This window comes from Protopterus annectens, chromosome 6.part0 (genome assembly GCF_019279795.1).
Source record: "Protopterus annectens isolate FY-2018-M chromosome 6.part0, PAN1.0, whole genome shotgun sequence".
Taxonomy (NCBI): Eukaryota; Metazoa; Chordata; order Ceratodontiformes; family Protopteridae; genus Protopterus; species Protopterus annectens.
The window spans coordinates 1561430528-1561454150 of NC_056737.1; the positions used below are offsets into that span (position 1 = coordinate 1561430528).

General features: G+C 41.1%; 1 protein-coding gene across 2 annotated transcripts in view; it reads left to right on the forward strand.

Moving 5' to 3' along the window:
• Positions 1–23623, forward strand: part of OSBPL11 (oxysterol binding protein like 11) — a 1295440-nt gene that overhangs the window by 1122491 nt on the left and 149326 nt on the right. For both annotated transcript variants that reach the window (XM_044075008.1, XM_044075009.1), the window contains exons 10-11: positions 8193–8379; positions 19301–19483. In XM_044075008.1, the coding sequence (XP_043930943.1) occupies positions 8193–8379; positions 19301–19483 (370 nt within the window). The remainder of the gene's footprint in view (positions 1–8192; positions 8380–19300; positions 19484–23623) is intronic.

Here is a 23623-nt window from a genome sequence, read left to right on the forward strand (position 1 = left end):
TTTGATGGGCAGCACTTTGTAATTCAGCATATTTTCCATTGCTTACTCTTTCCCCAGTGTTTGCCGTCCAATATTTTGTGTCTTTTGAGAAAACTGGCTAGTCAGTGACAGCTAATGTCCATCCCCCCAATAGCCAGGCTTTTGTTGCCAGTGGGTTTAGATAGATTGATTGTGTTAACTCCTTCAAAATGCAGTAATCCTCATAGGCTGGATCGTCATGCCATTCATCTTTTAACTTTGTTAAGATTAATTTACTTATAGAAGCATTTTCTGAGGTTAATCATCTCCCTTAGCAGTATATCTGCAGTCGGTGCTAACCATTCCTTTTCCATTATGGCTCATATTTAGAAACAACAAGCATAGTGCATGCAGGTAACCAAGGGTCAGATTTTCATGCACCCTGTTTTTTTGAAAAATGACTACAAGCTCAGTGGGCTCTGCATTTCTGGATGATTTTATAGTTTTTAGTTATTAAGCTGCATCACTTCATAGAGTAAAACTTGACTGTGTTGGAGATTTTCTGGAAGGACAGGACAAAAAAAGTACAGTTTTGTACCTACCATAAATGTAGATGTTCGAGTGTATACCCTGCTGCAGTTATCACACTTGGGTTATCCTGTTATCCTGTCGTCAGATGGTCACGCAGTCGGCCAGAATTCCAAAGTCTTGGTCCGGCGTCGATTGCTGTCGCTTCTTCCCTGACGTCAGTGCGCCAGGGGTATATATGATGCATCCGATGACATTTTCTTCAGTTTTTCTTGCCCCAGATATCAGGTGCCCCCAAAAAGGTGGTCAGTAAATAGTACCAATCTAAAAAGTTTAGCACAAACAAAACATCCCTCCAGCTGTAAGCAAATACATCACAAAGGTAGTATCAGGTTTTAAGGTATTGTAAAGTTTTAGTTAGTTAGGCCAGAGGGGATGGAGGGAGGGTAACCTGGACTGCAGCAGGGTATACACTCGAACATCTACATTTATGGTAGGTACAAAACTGTACTATGTTCATCGTGTTACCCTGCTGCAGTCCATCACACTTGGGTAGAATCCCAAAGCTAAGGTTGGGAGGTGGAGTCAAACAGGGTTAGAGGAGACTAGAAGGCCCTGCAGAACTGCAGTGGCGAAGCCAGCTCTAGTCTTAGAGTAAAGTGGTAAGTGGTAGTGTTTGGTGAAGGTGTGTACTGAACTCCAAGTTGCAGCTTCCAAAATATCCTTGGTTGGCACCCCCCTGAGGAAGGCTGTAGATGTAGCTGCTGCCCTGGTAGAGTGGGGCCTTATGGTAGCAGGAACTGGTTTTCCATGATGGGTGTAGCAAAAACGAATGCAATGTCCTATCCATTTGGAAATGGTCTGTTTTGATATAGCCTTCCCTTGTGAAGCTGCAGCATAGGATACAAAGAGCTGGTCAGATTTTCTGAAAACCTTAGTTTTATCCAAGTAGTAACATAGTTGCCTGTGAATGTCCAAGGAGTGCAGTAGTCTTTCTCCTTTGTTCTGTGGATTTGGAAAGAAGGTGGGTAAGTGGATGGTTTGATTTAGAGCCACACTGGATACCACCTTAGGCATAAAGGAGGGATTAGTTCGTAGAGAAACTCTGTCTTGATGGAAAATGAGGAAAGGCTCCACTGCCATTAGTGCCTGAAGCTCTGAGACTCTTCTGGCTGAAGTTATTGCTAGCAGCAGGGCAGTCTTCCATGATATAAACTTTAGGTCAGCAGAGAAAGCTGGTTCAAAGGGAGGTAGCGTAAGTTTTTCCAGAACAAAGTTAAGGTCCCAGGTTAGTGTAGGTGCTCTCCTGGGGGGTCTAATGTTTTTGGCCCCTCTGAGAAACTGCCTTAGAAGCGGATGTGAAAATAAGGGAGGATCCGTGTTGTAGTAGGCTGAAATTGCTGAGGCGTGGATTTTAATAGATGAAAAAGAAAGTCCTTTGTGCAACATCTCAGTTAAATACTGTAGAATCTGAGGTATGTGAGGCTGAAGGGTATTTTGGCCTTTAGCTTGGTTCCAGACGCAAAACCTTTTCCATTTGTCCGAGTAGGCCTTCCTGGTGCTGGGCCTCCTAGCTTCCAGAATAACATCCATAACTGCTTGAGAAAGAGGAGCTGGCTGGTTGCTTAGGTGATTTGCCATCATCATCATCATCCTCTTTTGGCTTTTCCCATTAGGGGTCGCCACAGCGGATCATCTCTTTCCATTTCTTCCTATCCTCTGCATCTTGCTCTTTCACACCAACCGCCTGCATGTCCTCTCTCACCACGTCCATAACCCTTATCTTAGGCCTTCCTCTTTTCCTCTTACCTGGCAGCGCCATCCTTAGCATCTTTTTCCCAATATACCCATCATCCCTCCTCAGCACATGTCCAAACCAACGCAATCTTTGCCATGCAGCCACATTTAAGGTTTTGAGCTGGCTGTGTAGAATCTGATTGTCTTGCTGTGTGAGCAAATGAGCAATTTGTGGTAAAATCCAAGGTGGGCCCTGGGCCATATTCCTTAGTAGTGGGTACCAGTGCTGGCGTGGCCAGTCTGGGGCTATGAGTATCATTCTGGGTCTCTCCTTCCTGACTTTCAGCAGCACCTTTGTGAGAAGGGGCAATGGAGGGAAGGCATATACTGTCAGGTTTTTCCAACTGAATGAGAGTGCGTCCACTTTCCAAGCTTGATGGTGAAGCGTCCTTGTACAAAATTTTGTTAGCTGATAGTTTTGGGGGCTGGCAAACAGGTCTATGTCTGGATGGCCCCATTTTTGAGTTATCATTGCAAATACTTGTGGATCCAGTTTCCACTCGTGGGAATCCATGATGTTTCTGCTGAGGTCGTCTGCCAATGTGTTCTTTTTTTCCTGGCAGGAATTGAGCTTGTAGCTGAACTTGGTAAGCCAGTGCTGTGTTCCACAAGGTCATTGCTTGCCTGCATAGAGGGTAGGAGTATGTACCCCCTTGTTTGTTTATGTACCACATTACTGTGGTGTTGTCCGTCCTTATTGTAAGCTGTCCTGGATGCAAGCGGTCCTTGAAGGCTGTCAGGGCATTCTGTACATCTAGCATTTCTTTTTGATTGATGTGCAGATTCCTTTGATCTGCAGTCCATATGCCTTAAACACACTGTCCTGCCATGTGTGCCCCCCAGGCATAGTCTGATGCATCTATTGTCATAGTTTGCCTGGCTGGGGACAAGGTGAAAGGCTGACCCTTGTTGAGGTGACATGCCTGTGACCACCATAGAAACTCTTGTTGAAGGCAGGGAATGAGAGATATCATTGTGTCCAAGCTGTGGCTGTGTTGAGACCATACGCTTTTTAGGTACCACTGTAATTTCCTCATATGCAGCTTTGCAAATGGTATTAGTAGTATGCAAGATGCCATGAAGCCCAAGGCCTGCAGAATTTTTCTTGCAGGGGGTTGGGTCTTTGTTGCCATTGTTTTGAAATATTGAGTCAGTTGTTGTTTGTCTGGCATCAGATAAGCCATCTGGGCCGTTGTATTCAAGCTGGCACCCAGGAATGTCATATTTTGTGAGGGCACTAGTTTTGATTTCTTTTCATTTACTGTGTACCCTAGGCAACTTAGAAGGTGTTTTACAAAAGCCAGATGTTGTAAGAGGATGTCCTTGCTTTCTGCTTGGATGATGCAGTCGTCCAGTATGCAATTACTGGTGCCAGGCATTTTGTGAAAACCCTGGGCGCAGTGGATAGGGCAGCGCAGAAAATTGGTAATGGGTTGAACCTGCAATGAAACGGAGGTATCTTCTGCAATTTTGTCTGATAGGGACATGCAGGTATGCCTCCTTGAGGTCCAACGTTACTAGCCATGCTTTCTTGCCCAACATGGGAAGAAGCTGCTGTAGTGTTAGCATCTTGAATTTGGGTACTTGTAAGAAGGTGTTTAGAATTGAAAGGTCCAGAATTGGTCTCCAAGCATTGTCCTTTCTGGGGACTAGAAAGAGTCTTGAGTAAAATCCTTGGCCTTGCTCCTGTGTAAGGTACCAGATGAATGGCTCTCATGTCCTTGAGAGCTGGAATTTGTTTTTGTGCCTCTGCCCATTGATTTTGTGGCAGCTTTGGCATTCCTCTTATCGTTGGCAAGGTGTGGAAATGGAAACTGTATCCTTGTGAAATAATGTCTAGGACCCATTTGTCCTTTGTGACGATGCGCCAGTTGTCTGAAAAAAGTGCTAATTTTCCTCCCAAGGGAGCTGCCAAGAGAGTTTTGCTTGGCCATATGAGGTTCAAGTCATTGTGTTTGCCTTCTAGTAGTTTGGGGCCTGTCTTCTCCTCCCTTCTGTGTTGCAGTGCCCCATTGTCGAGTTTTGTAGTGGGTTTGTGGTTGTCCTCTGCCTCTTGGGCATCTGTATTTACCCCTCTGAGGCCTGTCAGTAGCTGGAAAGGACCAATCTTTTGTTGGCCAATTTCTGCTGAAGGGAGGGGGCTGAACCTGTAAGAAATCTTTGACCATCTGCATAGATTTTGCCTTATCCTCCATTTTCTTTAAGACTTTTTCTGCTTTAACTCCAAATAGGACATCCTGCTGTAAGGGAGCATCTAGTAACTTTGCTTTAACATGATCAGGCAGAGTTTGTTCCTTTAACCAAGCATGCCTACGTATAACAGACCCAGTAACAGCTGCTCTACAGGAAGCTTCCAAGGAATCAAATCCACATTGTAAATTATGTTTGACCACCTGTTCAGCTGCATTCAACAGATCCTGCATTTCCTTCAATTCAGATTGTTGAGGGTGTGTGCTCTTTTTTTGTTTAATTTGAGACATTACAAATTGCTGGTATTTTAGCATGTGAAATTGACAATTTAGTGCTCTCATAGCTAGAGTGGCTGAAGTGTAAACCTTCTTCCCCCACCTGTCTAGTGCTCTGGAATCCCTTTCAGAGGGTACAGAATTTTTTGCCATAGAAGCCTTAGCCCCTTTGGGACCCTGGGAGATAGTCTCTGGATCAGCAACAGGGCTTTTATAAAGGAATTTGTGGGAGTCAAGCACTCTATAATATCTGTCTGGTTTGGCTGGAAAAGGAGGCAGAGAATCTGGATTTAAACTAGATTCTAAGTAAACATCACCCACAATGTGTAAAACTGGGGGAATAGCAAGTGGTCTGTGCTGGGGGAGTAAAAGAAACTCTAAGCCTTTTCTTTGAGTCAGAGTAATCCTGACCTTCCCAGCGAAAATGTTCCCTCATAGTATGTAAAGTTTCCCCAAAGGAGTAGTCTTCAGGGGGAGAAGCTGAGGGAATGGAATCCTCAGCATCAGAATCTTCATAAGGGGGAAAGGAGTAATCTTGTTCCTCAGAGGAGCCTGAGGAAATAGACACTTGGTCAGAGGAGGCATAATCTTCCTCTTGTCTAGGCCTTTTGTCGGGTGCGGGTTGGGAACCCCTGATAAAAGAGATCAAATCTTCAGCCATTTTAAGCATCTGTTTCTTAGGCATGGGGCCTTGAACTGGAGACTGAAGTGCTGTCTTTTTTGGTTCAAGAGGAGTCTTAAGCTTAGGATATGTTTTTATGGTGAGCGTCGTCGGTCTGAAGACACCTTCAGAAACCGAAGGTGTTTCTGCAGCACCAGCTTCTCTTTCTGCAATGTCGTTGGTAGGGCCTAAAGAAAATGGCTGCGCCGGCCTAGAACTCTCCGTCATAGGATCCAAAGTGGTCCCGGGTTCCAATTCTGTGGTAGCCAGGGGCTGCGTAGGCGCCTCACTGAAAACCGGTGAACTGGAGACCGGCCCAGCCGAGGCCTTGGAGTCTGGCTTGGGTCTAGGCTGCCTGTCCTTATCTTTGTGATTTTTGTGCACGCCGGTAGTCGGTTGCTCTGATGGCATAGTGTAATTAAATTTTCTACTGAAGTAGTGTCGTGCGAAATCAAAGCGTCGTTTTATAGTTCTCTTATTGAACCTAGCACAAAAGTGACAACCAGTGATGTCGTGGTCTGGGCCTAGGCAAGGTATACAATAAGAATGAAAATCCTTATGAGGTATTTGCTTCCCACAAGAAATACAATTGTTAACTTTTTCTGACATCGGTCTGAGGCAAGAAAAGTTTCCCCAATGGGGTACTTAGCTTTATTGAAGATTTCGGATCTGAAATTCGACTTTGAAAATCTCAGGAGTCGGCCGACCAGCACTTGCGAACTGCTTCTGCTTCGGGCACCGCGCAGCAAGAAAGACTGAAGAAAATGGCGTTGGATGCATCATATATATCCCTGGCACACTGACGTCAGGGAAGAAGTGACAGCAACCGACGCCGGACTAAGACTTTGGAATTCCGGCCGACTGCGGGATCGCCTGATGACAGGATAACCCAAGTGTGATGACTGCAGCAGGGTAACACGATGAATATCATGCTGCTGTACAATTGATGAGTGGTTGATTACTGGAGGATTTTCAAGTATGCCATTTGATTTCTTGCTACTCTGCATTTCCCAAAATATGGCTATAATTTATAATATTTTACTAGTTAATTAACCAAATGTCTGTTACCTTACTGAACCATTACTTAAAAGTGCACATTATTTGGAAAAAATTCAAATATAAATTTAGATTTAAACTCATCCATGTCACCTAGACTTCACTAAACCACAATATTAATTTCATAAAAAGAAAGTCTGCTGTGTAGGTACCACTGCTCCAAAGACTTTGGGCTGTCAAAGACAGCTTCTCTACTGCACTGAAAGCTGTACCCCACAGACTTGCAAGGTAAATCCCCACTAAATTATATATCCAGTATGTAGCATGAATGTATTCCATTTAACCCACATTTTCTCCTTTCTCTTGACTGGAAAGATCATATGCCCTTCTAGCTTCCCTTATAGCATTTCTTTGCCTTAACCAGTCAATCATCCTGGGGATGTTCAGGGGCTTCTTTTTCCCATAACAAGCATAATTCTTACCACCAGTAGTCCTTTGCCTAGACCTGTGTTGCTCCTCTTTGCTTTACCATGGCTATGAACAGTGTCACAATCTAGAACAGTGAACTGTTAGTGGGCTTGAATGATCTGTATTCAGTCTGTTTGCCAGTTGTTCCATAAGAGTCAGTTAAGCAATTTACCCACAGTTACTCCACCATAAACCGAAACCTTTTCTTCTTGTATTTATTCCTTTAATTAGTGTGTTAGCAATCTGTCATGTAAGTGCTCTCGAGAGGGTGGCACAAATCATCTTTGCATTATTAGTTTGTTAACTTAAGATTCTTCACCTCCATCGAGTTAACTGCTGTGTATGGTCATGCAGTGTGTGCTCCCTTACATTTTTAGTGCTTGTTAACTGCATGTCTTGAATCTAACGGCCCAATGCATCATGTAAACTGCATATATTTTAATTGATTACTAGTACCACCTAAGTAGTACAGGAGTTATGCCTGTGCCTTTTTGTACTGGAGGAGTATTATGTTATGACATTAGCCTGTTTAAGTAGTCGTCCTTGCATTTCTTTTCTTCACATTTCCCTACTTTAGGAATCTTATCAAATCTGCCTGCTTCATTGGAAGGCATAACAAGGCAATTCCTCCTTCCACGAAAGCAGTTTTTTAACTTTCTTAAAAAAAGAAAACAAAAAAAAAACATTCATTTGCTTTGTGAAGGGATATTTTAATTGTTTTAGTTTGATACATTAAACTAAGTACCGTATTTACAAAATTACCTTAAATTGGATTAGCTGCATTGTCTTGCAAGTCATAGCCGTCACTATGACGTCAAATGACGTCAGATTTGGTTCCCACCATGTACGAGTACTGTGTTATAACTTGTGTACTGTGTTACCTTTAATATTTGTGTGATGTGTTTAAAGTCTCTGTTATTAGTTGTTCCATGTAACTGTGTAAAAATGGTTCTGTATCATTGGAAAACTTACTGAGCAGGTACAGGTCAGTCTTGTATAATATTACTTGTACACAAAAGTGATGTGTATGTCAGTAATTTTATAATTTTAGTTAAGAGCTCGTTTGTAATATAGCAAAGCGAGTATATTTAACTTAGTTTCTGAAGTAGATCATCTAGCTTTGTGGTAAAAATTGATTTTAATGTATAGTTGCATTTCCAATTTATTTTTAAACCAGGAAATATTGACCGTCCATTTTATAAGCAGGTATTTCTTTTCTTGCTTCACAACAGCTTTGGATGTTATCTTTCAGATGGCTCAGTTTTTTCATTTTTGTATGTTTATCGTGTCTTAATTTTCTATTTCTTTGTCTCACTCAGGTGTCTTAAGCCTTTTGGAACATGGAGAGGAGTACACTTTCACACTTCCTAGTGCATATGCCCGCTCCATACTGACTGTTCCGTGGGTTGAGTTGGGAGGCAAAGTCACTATTAACTGTGCAAAAACAGGTTACTCATCAGCTATTACCTTTCATACTAAACCATTCTATGGTGGAAAACTTCACAGGTAACTACAAAGTTGCTTTTTTTTTTTTTTTTTTTTTGCACTTAATCTCTCTATTATTTTAAAACAAGTTGCACAAGTGTTATTTATTTAAGTTGGCAGGATACAAGAACTGAGTTACAATTCCAACTCCCACAGGTAAATGTAGTGGCAACAACAAGCAAACTAGGCACTGTACTGCATACTTATTTGTTGATTTAACCTAACTGCAGTTTCAAACTCTAAAGTGATGTGTTGGAGCTGTCAAGAGAAATTCTGGTTTTATGTTTTGAATGGGTTAAAGGGAAATATATATACAAGGCATACCTTGTACTGGCATTTTTACTTAGAAATGTAACAAAACATTTATTCATTCATTCATTCTCCAGTACCTGCTTTTAAATTTTAAGGTTGCAGGGCAACTGGGCCTGTCTTGGCACTCAGTGAATGCAAGATCGAAAAACTCATGTTGGATAGTATGCCAGTCTACCATAGGATGCATACAAACTTTCTCTGATATGACGCAGACATCTATGTGCAATTTGAAGGATTGACAGTTCAACTGGGGCAAGTATTTGGGAAGGAAGCAAGTACCTGGAGAGAACCCATAGAGATGATATGAAGACTCTGCAAAGTGTCAGCCAGGAACTGAACTGGAGACCCTGGTGCTGTGAGTCAGCATCACTAACAGCACCACAATGCCAGCCTTAAAACAAATGAGTGACTATGTACTTCTTTATTGGCAGCTCATAACTTGAGGTTTTGGCCTTCTGGCTTTCAAGGCAGTGAGTTCCAGATGTAAATGGGTTACATAGGCAAGTTTTTGATTAATTGAGGCAAAACATTTTGTTTTTACATTGTTCAGTGTGTGCAGTGTCTGCGTTGCACAGAAAGTTTGCTGCCAAGACTTTATCATCTGTGACAATAAGACAGTGCCATCTCAAGTTTTTGTTCTACTTCTGACTTGGTAGTTCCAGTTTGTAGCTTTCCATCATACTTGAAGTAGACTATCCCATATTACAGTACAGTCCACAGTCCTGCAGTAGCACATGTGGTAGTGGGAAGATAGCTTCTGTAGGATCTGATAAGATTGCTGCAACACTTTTTCCCCAAGTATGTTTTACTGGAAAAAAATAAAAATCTTTGTGTGAAATATGGAGGAATTGAGAAAGGTTAACAATAGAATATGAAGGATTAGACAGCCCCATTCAGACTTCTTAGACACAGTGACCTTAAACAAATATATGTAATATTCGTTAACTGTTTGGAAGTTGGTTGGTGTGGAAGTTGCCTTGCTCACAGTCTCAAGATTCCTTGCAGTTCACTAACCTGTTTACATAATGGTGTATTGACTCCGTTACAGTCTCCAGTTCAGTCATCCATTTCGTCAGACTCCATGCAAGTCCCCACCAGCAAATTCATTCTTAGAAACTACTCTGAAAATTGATAATTTTATAAGTGTGTGTACTTCCTATATACTGGACCCTTATATTATAACGTAACATAAATATTTATACGTAGAAACTGGGGGGCTTTCTTTTGGCATGAAATCAGCTGTGATTCATATTTTTTCCCACAAGTATTTTCTCTGTGGGTAATGCTGTTAATTGTGTTTGAGCAGCTGCATCCTTTTCTTGCAGTACTTGTATTATCTGTTTGCAGTGACAGACCGCCCAAGAATTGAAGGACCTGCATCATTGTTATGAGCTATAGTAACAAAAAAGTGCTAGATGTCCCTTTTGTTAAAAAGCTGAACAGTCCTGCACATTTTGACAAAAGTTTGAGGACAGTATAGAAATGAAACTTGCTATCTGTAGCCAAGCAAACACTAAAATGTGGGTCCTGGCACCCCAAAGCAGCTTTTATAGAGTTGACTGTTGGGCCAGGCAACATTTAGCTATCACTGGTTGACTAGCCATCATTACCAAGAAAAAACAATGGAAGACCGTGGAAGTAGGCAAAGGCTTACTGATATCAGTTTATGGGTCTTGAGTGAAGGCAGAGAAGGAATGGGACACTAACAGGCTTAGAGAGAGTGATCCTGTTGACATTGCAGGTGCCCAGTCAATACTGTGAAAAGAGACCACAGTTCATTAAAGCCAAAACATAACTTTCCCCCATTTATCATCTTCTTTAAGCCATTTAACTTTAATAATGAAGTTATAATATTTGTTCTAATCAGGGAAGATGTTAAATGACCTGGTTCTGCAGTACTTTCACATCAGTACCACTAAAAATGGAAGGCATTTGTGTAGGTGACTAAAGTTTGCTTTCAAACCTGCAACATTTCTTTACATATGCATGCAGTCAAGGCATCTACATAACTCAAGCAGAAGGTTATAAATCAAAGCGAAAAAGAATGTCTCTGGGCAAAAATGTCCTAATTCCTAAGAGCCAAAGATTGAATATGCCTTTCCCCTTATTACCCTTTATTCTGCAAAAAAAAAAAAAATCAAGTACAGTAGCTGAAAATAAAGTACTTTGATTTGTTCTGCTTGCAGATACAAACTGCCATCACTGTAGCTTATATGGTAAAACTCACTAGTTACCAGTCATGAACAAAGTGACCTTCTTAATGTACTAACCTTCAAAACTGTACGGTGTGGATACTGCTGACCACTCAAACTTCTACTCCAAATCAGGGAATAAAACTGCTCCCCAACGAACACCCAAGAAACTGCACTTACATTGATCAGATATAACAATAATTAGCTGTAGGAGAAAAAGCACTCTATGGGATAGGACCAGTGGCAAGGAGCCAGCTACCTACTGACATAAGAAATGGAGAAAACCTAACATTCAAGAAAAAACCTGGGGAGCGCTTAGAAAATGAGTGCAAGTGCACCTGTTTTTGTGACACAGGCTAAGTCTGCAGCTTATAATTGCAAGTAGTCACTTGTGCATGAATGTTTGCTCTTTCTTGTAACTGCATTATTCTTTTGTATTTTACTATTTTAAACTATTTTTAGCTGTACTGTTGTACCTGGGTCGTGGATGAAAAGGATCAGTAGACCAGCCATACCCATCCAGTTGCCTGATTGTAAAATAAGATAAAATGATGAAGCACAATGAGGGGTCTGAGAGATAAGGAGAGACTAGGATCTTGGACGCAAGTACCTTATGAGACTAGCAGCAACCATACAAATATTGTATTCATAAGGCAGTAGAACATTTTCTAAGAACTAAGCCAGCGCAGGAATGGTGAAAACATGTTTCATCAGTATGGATTTCTGCAAGTAGAGGTTATAGAAAATAGGCAAGAAGGGGGTAGAATTTGCTAAAGAAAATTAGCAAAGTTACTACAATTTTCTGTGTCGGTATCTTGGGAGATAAAGGTAATAGAGTGTGATGATACTAGGCAGGAATTCAAACTGTAGGTAAGTAATTGCCTTTCTTTCCAGGGATTGATATCAGAATATAGGCAAAGAGAAAGATAAGGGAGTGCTAGGTGAAATACCAACTCTAGTAAAGATTTCATTTGAGCATAGAACAGAAAAAACTGTAAAAAGGAATAATTAGTAGGTATATACCATGATCAGTGTAAGAGTAAATCAGATGAGGTCATAAAAGATTGGGGAAAGAGAACAGAAAGGAAAATTACAAAGGAACAGTGGGAAGAAATGTGTAGGACACTGAAGTATGCAGCAAAGTCCACAGAAGGTTTAGGATTTTTGCATAGAAGTATGTGCATTTATACTGGAAGTAGACTTCAAAGGATTTTTCTACAGGTGCGGTAGTAAATGTTGGAGAGGTGATGGAGACTAGGGAGAAAATTAGGAACATGTTTTATGGGAATGTAACAATTGGCAGATTTAAAAAAAATCCTTACTCTATTTTGACAGAAATTTGGGGAAGAAATGGGAATAACTAAGCAAATTCTTTTTGATCTGAGATTAACTTAAGGAACAAAGGAAATGATTCCTTTGATTTGGGATACAAGATCTGAGTTGCCTACACATAATAAAGCCTTACTAAGTTTAATGCTGTTGGGAGACAATTTCTAGAAATTGGAAAATCAAAATCTAAACCAACTATAAAAGACTTATTGAATACTGTAAAGAAGAAAGAGAACTAGAGATAGGATCTTTAGAAAAGGGATGAAGCAAATTTCATAGATGTAAATGGACTTTGTGGGAACAAGACATGCGTAATAATGCTCAGGTGGGGGAGAGAGGTTTAAGGGAAGGCAGGAATTGAGCAATTTAGGTAATTATGAATGAAAGAAATTTTTTAAAAAGAAACCATGCATATACTGCAGAAAGATGAAAATGGAAACGTAACAGTTTGTTTTCCATAAATTTAAGTTTATTACTTAAAAGGTGATAAAGGCCACGATGGTGCAGCGGTTAGCGTTGTCGCCTCACAGCAAGAAGTTCTCCTGTTCGATTCTCATCTGGAGCGGCTTCTGTTTGGAGTCTGCATGTCCTCTCGTGGTCGAGTGACGTTTAAGACATGCAGGTAGGTGTGTGCGTGAATGGGCATGCCTTCTTTGAAGGTTGGGTGTCAGGCTGGCAACTCGGCACTGTAAAAATCCAATGCCAATCATTAGCAGACGGGAGTTCCGCTGTGGCGACCCTTAACCGGGAAAAGCCGAAAGAGTTAAAAGGTGATGATGTAATAAAGATATTTAAAAATAACTATGGATCAATAAAATATGCTTGAACAGATGTGGTACAAGCATTTAAGACTGAAACATGTAACAAGAATCATTAGTTATCTCAGTGGATGTTCAGTTTCTGCCTCATTGAATTGAAGAGCACTGTACCTTAAATGCCAGGCTGCAGTTTGCCATAGTGGACACCATCTAGTAACTCCATTGCAGGTCATCAAGCTGTGTTTGTATTTTTTTTGATGCAGAATTGAATTTACTGGTACAGAATAGCACTCATTTCCTTTATCACTCCCAGTCTGTTGCTGAAAAGTTAGAAGTTTCAAATACTCTTGCAGATGAGAAAGCTTTTACCCCAGTTTAAGAAGTTTCCGGTTCTCCATATGTATGGGAAGTGTAAGTGTCCTTTCAGAGTACCCTGAATACATCTTTGAGATGGGGAACTATCCTTATTTAACTGCCTAACCTCACCTCAGGTTTATGAAGCCAGCTTGACTGATTCTGGGTATTCTGGTAGTAGCAGATTAGATGCCAGAGACTTGGTAACAGGGGTCTGTGTGAATTTAACATAACTTATAACAGGGTGGGGATTGAGACCACTGAAGGTGATACATTAGCAATTTTTACTCTGTGATAATGTGCCAAATCAGTACAATTTGTAAATTTTGTCGAGGCTACTGGCTACATGGGAGTGATGTGTGTAAAATAAGATAGGCTGTTTTTTTGAAGAAAGCCCTTATGCCTCCGTTTTGGTTCCTTTGGTTTGTGTTATTTGTTTTTGTTTGCTAAGGGAGTCCATATCTTCTGGGCATGTCAGACAGTCTCCAAATGATATTCCTTCTCTTTTCCAGTATGTAGGTCAGACTATTTTAAATATCAAGCCTTGAGGAGGGGGTAGGCAGCAAAAGGCAATGAAGCCAAAGTGATTGTTGTTACCTTTAAATAACTTCTGATTGCTGCCTGGTGGCGTACTGTATTTTGATGCTTATTTACCATTTGCAGACAACTTGAAAGATTGACTAAAATTGCCACTTCCCAACTTTTATTTTGGGAGTGTCTCGAGAGGGGATGACGGTCTTTCCCAATTCTACACGTTTGGTTGGGGTCATGTGCATCTTGAAACAGTATCTTTTTTTTTTTATGTCACTTCCTTGTCTCACATCACTGGCTTTTTAAACCCATTTATGTTTACAGTGCATGTGGTTGTTTTTGATTTATTTTTATGTAAGTACAAATCAGTAGGAAGAGGAAGCTATGTCATCCAAGTTAATTGCATAAACGTCACCCATGCACCAGGTTTGGTGTTTCTGGAATTGGCACAGTCCACTGTGGTGAAAAGGTTCATCGTATTTAAGTTGTCATAATAAATATTTCACTTCATATAATTTTGTGCCATAACCAACAAATCAAAACTGCCTGTATTACTTTGCTTGCTGGTTAGGTGGAATGTGAGAGTCTCTTTCACTCTATTCACGGTAGCAGACAATTTTTCATGATATAAAATCTGATAAAACCAGTATCCATCCTTGTGGGAAGGAAGTAAAACTGTGTCCTTGAAACATGCTGTCCAGGAAGAGGATATGTAAGGTTCTGCTAAATAAGCTAAAACCACATAAAAGTAGCTAAAGTCGAATGCAGCATCAGGAAAATGCAGTGAAACAAATGTGTTATTGAAAAAATGCTATATAATCAATAGCAGAAATAAAAAAATGAATAAGAAAGAAGATCAATAGATTAACATATTGAAGGGTGAATACATTGGATTATATATACACTGATGTAATACTGGGTAAGCACAAAGGTAGAGAGGAAGGAAAACCAGCAGCGTAACCAAGCATTAAGTGAATAAAACAGATTAATGTAATAACATAGCAGTCAAGCAAAATCATAACCAGGGAACAGTACTCAACAAAACACAGACCCAGTACTAAAAGTCAAAACTTTTGCTGATGGTGGTTTGGCTGAACTCTGGTACTAAACTAAAAGAAGACAATGAAGTGTACAGAAAGCAGAATAAGTGCAGTAAACTGAATATGAGGGCTGCTGTAACATTTATAAATGCCAGATAACCTGCTGGTTTTTTCTAGAATGGTATTACTTTATGTTCAGTAAATTATTGCTTGGTGTACTGCAATGAAAATATAAAAAATAGAATTACAAAATATCCAAGATGAATTCTTAAATTAGCAGCACAGTACTCATTCAGCAGTGATCCACCTAGTTGGTAATAGATTTACTACATTGTGTGTGTGTGTATGTGTGTGTGTGTGTGTGTGTGTGTGTGTGTGTGTGTGTGTGTGTGTGTGTGTCATAGGTCAAAGGAATTGCCCCAGTACTCTGCAACATGTCTATTTGTGAATTGGTGGTGGTTGTAACTCATATTAACTTAAATTATCATAAGTATTCTGCAATGTACTATCACTTCCCTTTGTTTAGGTTTTTTTCCCTCTTAGAGCATCTTCTAAAAATGGGCTCTGCTGAACTTGAATGTCAGATAAACAGAATTAAAATATACAAGATATGTAGATATAAAACAGATTATAAGGCAGGACATGCCAATGCAAGACATTTTGTTGACGTAATCTGCTAGTAAAGCTCAGATGCCAAAGGGATGGCTAGGGGATGGACAGTGCCGAATCAATCTCAGGAAGTATTTTTTTGACTTACAGGGAGGTATATAGTACTGATGTCTGGTGAGACCCATATGTACCACTACTCAGCATTCCTGCACATATATTGGGTTTAGGTTGGCAGAATGGAAAGGGTGTTTACCTCACATACACAAGGTACAGGGTTTGATTCTGACTTTTGAAGGAAATTGGCTAGGCTTACAATAACCCACAGGGGCAGTTAGCCTAGTACTTGTAAATACACTTACCCCAGAAGGGTCTTAGCCATCCAACCTGTAGTAACTTGTCCTTCTGTATTTCTTTTCCCTTCAGAAGGAGAAAAAAGTCCACAATATACCAGGTTTCTTGCTGTCATTCACTTAGTACATAAGTGGCTGTTGGGTCTTTTACTACTGACCTACATAAACATTTATTCTCTGCCACTGGGATAACACTTAGTGGTAATAGCTGATACCAGAGCTGAAAAAGGATTTCTGGCTTCATGTATGGAAATAGTAATGGCATCAGAGAGTAAAAAAAGCAGTTTTGCAGGGGGAAGCTCCACACCTCTGCTAACTTGTAGATTCCCCATGATGATGTGACCTCAGTTTTGGTGTATGGGAACTTTCGAGTACACCGGCTATTCATCCTTCTGGGGAAAAGCCAGCTGATTGCATATTAACAGTTGTAGAAATTAATATTGACTGTTTGTGCTTTGTAAACAAACCTGGCTCCTTCAGGGGACTCGTAGGTAGGGGTCCTTGCTTGTGTTGTCTTTTAGTCATTATGCTAGGGCTACTATAAAAGCAAGAAGTCTGCTTTGTTCCTAACACATAACATTTTCTGTTTTAAAGTGAAGTGCAGTGATCTCTGGCCATTCCTGCCTGCAGAGAAGGCCAAGAAGTCAAGGTTGTGGTAACCTAGGTTAAGATGTAGAAGTGGATGGCAGTGTATGCAGTTCTCTACCTTCTTGGCATCAGTGTAGCCACTGCCTTCATGGTTTGGTTTACCCACCTTTTGATACAGTTGCATTAGTGAATAGTGAGGTACCAGTGACTACAAAGTAATTCTCTCACAAACCTCATGGTAATGTTAAAACCCTTTCACTGGACTATAGTAGGGTGGACTGCTAATGCACTAAATTTTCTGAATATGAGTCCATTACCATCTGTGGTAACAAACAGCTTATTAGTGAGTCAGTGGCCTCACTGGGTCTCCTTCATTGTGCTGAGTAAATGGAGCTTCCAGGAGAGGGGGCGGGGCACATAAACCAGCTTTAGTCAAGTCAGTGTTCTTGGCCCTCCATGTTCTGAAAATAGAGGTGAGACCAGAGTCCCTGTTATTGTCAGACATCCAGACCATGGTATGGCATGTAGTCAACCTCTGTTCAGGAAGGAGGTAGAGGACTGGCAATGGGCTGTAGACTGGATTCTCTCTCCCAACTGCTTTTCACATGTCCAGGAATTTGAACAGACTGACAGACTCCTTCAGTCACAATTTCAAAAGTTCAGCTCCTCTCCTGAACCTGCAGTAAGGGATACCTGTTTGATCATAGTTCTCTAGGAGTGTGGCTCCCCAAAGATCAATATCATCATATTGGAGAACACATACAGTGTATATAAAAAGTTTACACACCCCTATTAAAATGCCAGGTTTTTGTGATATAAAAAAATGAGACCACAATAAATAATTTCAAAACTTTTCCCACCTTTAATGTGACCTATAACCTGTACAATTCAATTGAAAAACAAATCTGTTAGAGGAAAAATATAAAAAATAAAATACATGCAGTAAACTGATTGCATAAGTGTGCACACACCCTTAAACTAATACTTTGTTGAAGCACCTTTTGATTTAATTACAGCATTCAGTCTTCTTTTCAGATGAACACACACACACACACACACACACACACACACACACACACACACACGAGCATGTGCACATGCATGTGCGCGCACACAGAAATGTACTAATGTTTTATGGGATGTACAAAACTCAGCAGTAAAATATAGTAGAACATGAATGTGTACATAAATTCTCAGTAAATTTATCACCCTTCTTAGTATTCAGAAAATTTCCTTTCATCCAGACTAATTCTCCACCTCAGGTTAGTCAGCACAAAGGAGAGAAATTCCAGGTCATACACATGGTATAGCAGTTTATTACCATGTCTCTGAATGGAGCACTTTGTTGCCAGATCTGACCATGCAAGTGCTGTCCCTAGCAGCCCAAGTATTACATTAGTAAAGGCACTCCCTTTACACGTACACACTTTCATCTACTCCTTCACAAACAAGCCCCCCACCCACACACATTTGTTCACACTCGCACATGCACTCTTATGCAGGCTCCATAGGATCATAGAAGGTTACTACTCTAATAGCCCTGGTGCCGTTACAAGCATAGCCAAGAGTTTATCCCCAAAAAGAAACCTCAGTCAGCACTTGTCGCCCCTGTCAGTGAGGGACACAGCTAGAACCTCTGGGACAAATTTGCGTTCATACACACAACACCCACACAGACTTGGCATCCCCTAATTCACCACCATAGTGTGACCTCCCAGACAGATATCCATTCATTTAGCTTCATTCATGCTACGACAGATACACACACACACCATTAGTCCCATAAATCTTGTTTTTTGATAGTGTTGACTTTTTTCTCCTAGAGTAAAATTTAGTCACTCAGCCAAGTAATGTTGGACTCGTGATCAGTTCTGGGGAGAACATATGGCTGATTGCACATGGCCAATTAGCGTTACCCAATCAGCACATGGCCAGTTGGCATTAGACACTCCCCTAGACTGCTGCTTTAGCAATTGACTTCATCCAGAAGACCACTGTCTGCGCTAAGGTCCCCTTGAAGGGAAAACCTCAGAAGTAAAGCAGTATCAGATGGAGAAAGCTTAGAGTGATGTAGAAACCTCCTGAAATAAGGTTTCCACTTTGTGCATTTTTGAATCTCAGTGCCTGTGTTTTGTTTCATGTAGTTGGAAAGAAGAATGTTCTTGCCTCAGCAGCTATATAAAATATAAATGCTTAAGCTGTAGAAAACATAATCCTTCAAAACCAGACTTGTAGGATTTATGTTATTTTTGCATTTCTGCACAGGACTTTTTCTCAAATGTGTTGTAGAGTTGTTTTTTTAAGTTGTTTATGCTTTGTTAATTTCACTAGTCCAGTGATCTTTTTTCAAGGGAGACCCAAGGTGGTATTCATTCTGAATTTGACTAGGAAAAGTTTTCCAAGGGCACAGGGAAGCTTGCGTAACTCTTTTTGATATGTGATAGTTTGCATACACCTGAGGTACCACCAACCCAGGGTAGTGGAACGTCAGTTTAATGTCTCAGCCGAAGGATGGCAGAGTCAGAACTGCTCCCATCCCAAGCTGCAGTGCAGTGTCGGTATTTTTAGAGTGAATCCAAGGACCAGTAAGCTTACTAGTGTGTGGAAGTCTAAATACTACTACTATTTATAACATCAGGCACATGGTACACCTGTAATATTTTAATATACAAACTTTTATGGAAAATTACAGTGTAACCTACCTATAAAATAAAACGTTTAGCCACATTTTAACAGAAGATAATATAGAAACATTTGTTCTGAGTATCTGAATTAACAGTGGTTACTGTGTTTGTGTACCATTACTGCTTCAAATTTTTAAGGCCAAGGATGTTTCTTAAGTTTCACTGTTAAGCATTTTTGTTTTGTTGATTTTTCAGAGTAACGGCTGAAGTAAAGCATAATCCCACAAACACAGTTGTGTGTCGAGTGCAGGGAGAGTGGAACGGAGTGTTGGAATTTGCTTACAGCAGTGGAGAGTCGAAGGCTGTTGACCTTACCAAACTTCCAGTTACAAGAAAGAGAGTAAGGCCGCTTGAAAAGCAAAGGCAGTCAGAGTCCAGGTAAGAGAACTTCACCACCTTAATGTTTCCATTAAATAAAGATTAAATAATTCTAATATAGTTTCGGCATTTTTAGCATAGTGTGCTTCCAGCAAAGAAGCTGAACTTTTTTCAAACAGGCACTGAATCCAAATAAGTTTTTTCAAACAGCTCTATTTCACATACAGTTTGTAAAATGAATACTCACAAAGTTAACAATAATCTGTTAACATTTTCAGCTTTCATTTGGCATAGTTTTATTCTGCATGTATACCTTCCATCAGCATTATTAACACTTAGGAGCTAGCTAGGAAAGATGGCTTGCTAGCTGTTTCATTCTGGGGAGGGAGTCTACTCTGGCTGTCCACAAAGGCGACACAGCAGGAATACTGGATGTTACCTAATGGAGATATTGGGCCAGCTGAGCCTGAGCTGTCATGCTGCTTAGCATGAGGAAAGCAGAGGGGGGAATCCAGCATGTGGAGACATGCTTTTTCTCGGGGGGACAACATTAGTGGACTTTGAGTTGGAGTGCTCCCAGTGAGAAGAGAGGGGAGGCTGCCACCCAGAAACAGCAAGCTGGCCCCTACCTATCACCTGATTTTTACAGGACAATGGAATGGCTGATTGGGATTTCAGAGTCTGAAGGAATGTACCGTTGCACACTCACCTAGGCTGTGATTGCCTGACTTCATGACCCTGGAATGAATAAGTCAGTTGTGTTATCAGTAGCTGAAGCAATCAGGCAAGCTCCGGACTGGGATGGTGTACAAAAAAAAAAGAAGAAACTGTATTAGCACTTTTCCCAACAGCATATACTTCATTGTTCTCCCACTGTCTGTCAGCCATCATCTTCTACTGCTTCTCCTGCACAGTAGTTCACATGCACTGTTCCCACACATACCGTTTCTTTACATGCATTTTACTTATTCCTGTTTCTAGAGATCCAGCCTCTTTGTCCTGAGCTTCTTTCATACTGTCCAGCACAGCTGCCAGGTTAGTTTGAGCTATGATTTCCATTTTCTAGTGATTTCCTTTTTGGATGATGGATTCTGTAGCATCACCAGAACCTTTCTACACATTGACCCCTATAGGTTCAAGTTCCAAGTTAAAAAAGTCATTTCTTTATTTATAATTGCTTGTTCATCCAGTACTTGCCCCATATGCATATATATATATATATATATATATATATATATATATATATATATGCATATATATATGTATGTATAAATATATATTATATATATATGTGTATATATATATATATATATATATATATATATATATATATATAAAAATCCCTGCATCACGAATTGGCTCACGGATAGGACCCCACACAGTGAGAGTTGCAGGCTCTAGGTCCGACTCTAAATCAGTTACAAGTGGCGTCCCTTAGGGCTCAATCCTGGGATCCCTCCTGTTCGGTGTATACTTCTCAGAGGTACAGGCAAGCACAGGAGGACTATGGCTGACCAAGTTCGCAGACGACTGCAAACCAGGAGCCATAATTGACTCCAGCTGATACAGGCATCCTCTAGAAGGGTCTCACTGAGATGGATACCTGGTGTCAAAATCATGGCCTCAAGCTAAATGCCAAAAAGTGCATAGTCATCCCCTTTGGAAAAAACAAAGTACCCACGAACTACCACATAGGTGGTAGTCCCCTAAATACAGAAAATGTAATAAGGGATCTGAGGACCCAAATAGATAGTAATCTTTCCTTTGATAATCATATTGCCAAGGTGGTTAGAAAATCCTTCTATGTGGCCTACCTAATCACAAAAGGGTTCGCATCTAGAACAAAAGATGTTATTGTGCTCCTCTACTCATCAGACCCATCACAGAGTACAATGCCCCATTTGGGATGTACCTTACAAGACAGCTGGAAAGACCACAGAAGTACCTCACCAAAAGGATTACTGGCCTCAAACATATGCCCTATGCAGCCCAACTGAAGAAACTCCAGCTGTACTCTGTTGCATACCACTTACTCAGAGGTGATCTCTGCCTGACATACAAGGCCATGTCCAACCCAGAATTAATGGACATGCTCCACCTAAAAAAAAAATCAAATCTCCAAGAGCCACACGCTCTAGGGATCTAAACCTCACCACAATGATAAATAGGATGTGCTAGGGGGATAGATTCCTGTCCCAGAGACTCCCATGCTTTGGAACAGGATTCCAATCTACATTAGGCAGAGACCCTCACTAACACTCTTCATGAGAAACCTTGATGAGTGGATGGGTAACAGAAAATTTACCCCGGGGATCACTGCAGTGGCTCTGCTGGACAGAGGCACAGAGAACTAATCTAAGGGGTGGCAAAAGCCAACACATTCTGGCTAGGCTTATAGATGCCCTCGGGCAGATAGCCTAGTACTTACCTATGAACCTATATGTGTGTGTGTATATATATATATATATATATATATATATATATATATATATATATATATATCTTTCCTGACAATTCTGCTTTCCTTTTAACCCAAATGCCCAAATTCTTCATTTTGTCATTTTCCAGTAAATATGGATACTGCTACACAACTCCTTTAGTCACATAGTTCACTGCTGTTCCTTTGCCTTGCATTCATTCACATTATAGGTTCATAGGTGTGTACTAGGCTAATGGCCCTGGAGCCTTTACAAGCCTAGCCCAAAAAAAAAATTGCCCATGCACCATGCCACCCGATGTTAGTTTGCTGTGCCCACATCCAGTAGGGCAACTGGAAAGATCCCTGGAATGAACTTTCTGTTACCCATCCACTATTTAGTTTCGACACCAGTCATTAGTCTCAGAGAGGCCCTTTTGTAGGATGTCTGCATCACTTGGGGAGTTGTTAATGACTCCTAGCTTGCAGTCATCAGCGATCTTGGTCAGCCAGAATCGTCCTGTGGTCACCTGGACTTCTGAGAAGTAGATGCCAAACAGGAGAGGGCCCAGGGCCGAGCCCTGTGGGACTCCACCCTTGACTGATCGACAGTCTGACTTGGAATCTGCAACTTTCACTCAGTGGCTGCTGTCTGTGAGCCAGTTTGCAACCCACCTAGCGATGTAAGGATTGGTGCCTAGTTTGGTGAGTTTATCAATGATATCAATGAGTGGGGAATGGTATCAAAGGCCTTGGCCAGGTCAGGGGTAGGCTGTATGCACTGCCTTACCCTCATCCACTGCCTTGAAGAAGTCAACCAGGTTCAGCAGGCAGGATCTCCCCTTGACAAAGCCAAACAGTGTGGGGTCAAGAGTCTGGAGATTGCCTATATCTTTGTTAAGCAGGTACATGATGATCTGCTCCATAGCTTTGCATACCAGACTCGTCAGGCTAATAGATCGATAGTTCCCAGGGTCTGTAGTTGCTCCCCCTTTATGGAACAGGATGACTGTAGCAGTGTGCCATTCATTAGGGGCATAGCCTGAGGTAAGGCTTTGATTGAACAGGGCACACAGATGTGCCAGTTCATTTTGTAGCTCATGTAGGATGCAGCCAGGGATATTATCAGGTCCCATGGACGCTGTATTCCTGGCTTTGGGCAATGCAGCTTTTACCTGTGCCATAGAAATGGTGGGTACCAGGATTTGTTCATGTATTGTGATAGGGCCCTTGGGGGGGGGGGGGGGATAAAGTTGGCACTGAATCTGTCGGCCAGTATGTTGGCTATATCTGTTGGCTCAGTATAGGAGGTACCATTGTGCAATAACTCAGAGCAAAGTATTGCCTTTGAGGTTTTTAATATAGCTGTAGAAGACTTTGTGGTTGTTTTTGGTGTGAGCCGCAATTCTGCCTTCTTAGCTGGCTTTAGAGGATTTGATAAAGGATCTCAGATTTTTGTTGAGACTGATAAGGGAGGTTTTCCAGTCTTGTGACCTCATTTTTTTTTCTTCCTTCTGTTTTAGAGTTTATTGATGGCTGGGGACCACCAGATTGGTTTCCTTTTTTTGGAGGGAGCATCTTAGTTCTGTTTGGGTCTATGCATTTGTGTACATGCTTGTACAGTGCATTGGTGTTTGATTCGGCAGTCATGCAGCTATTTTCCACTGGCATGGGTGCCAAGAAGTTGGCCACTTCTGTTTTTAGGAGCCCAAAGTTGGCTTTAGAGAAGTTTATCAGGGTGGTCACTTTAGTGGGGGGGTAGGTGAGATGGAGATTTCCATGGT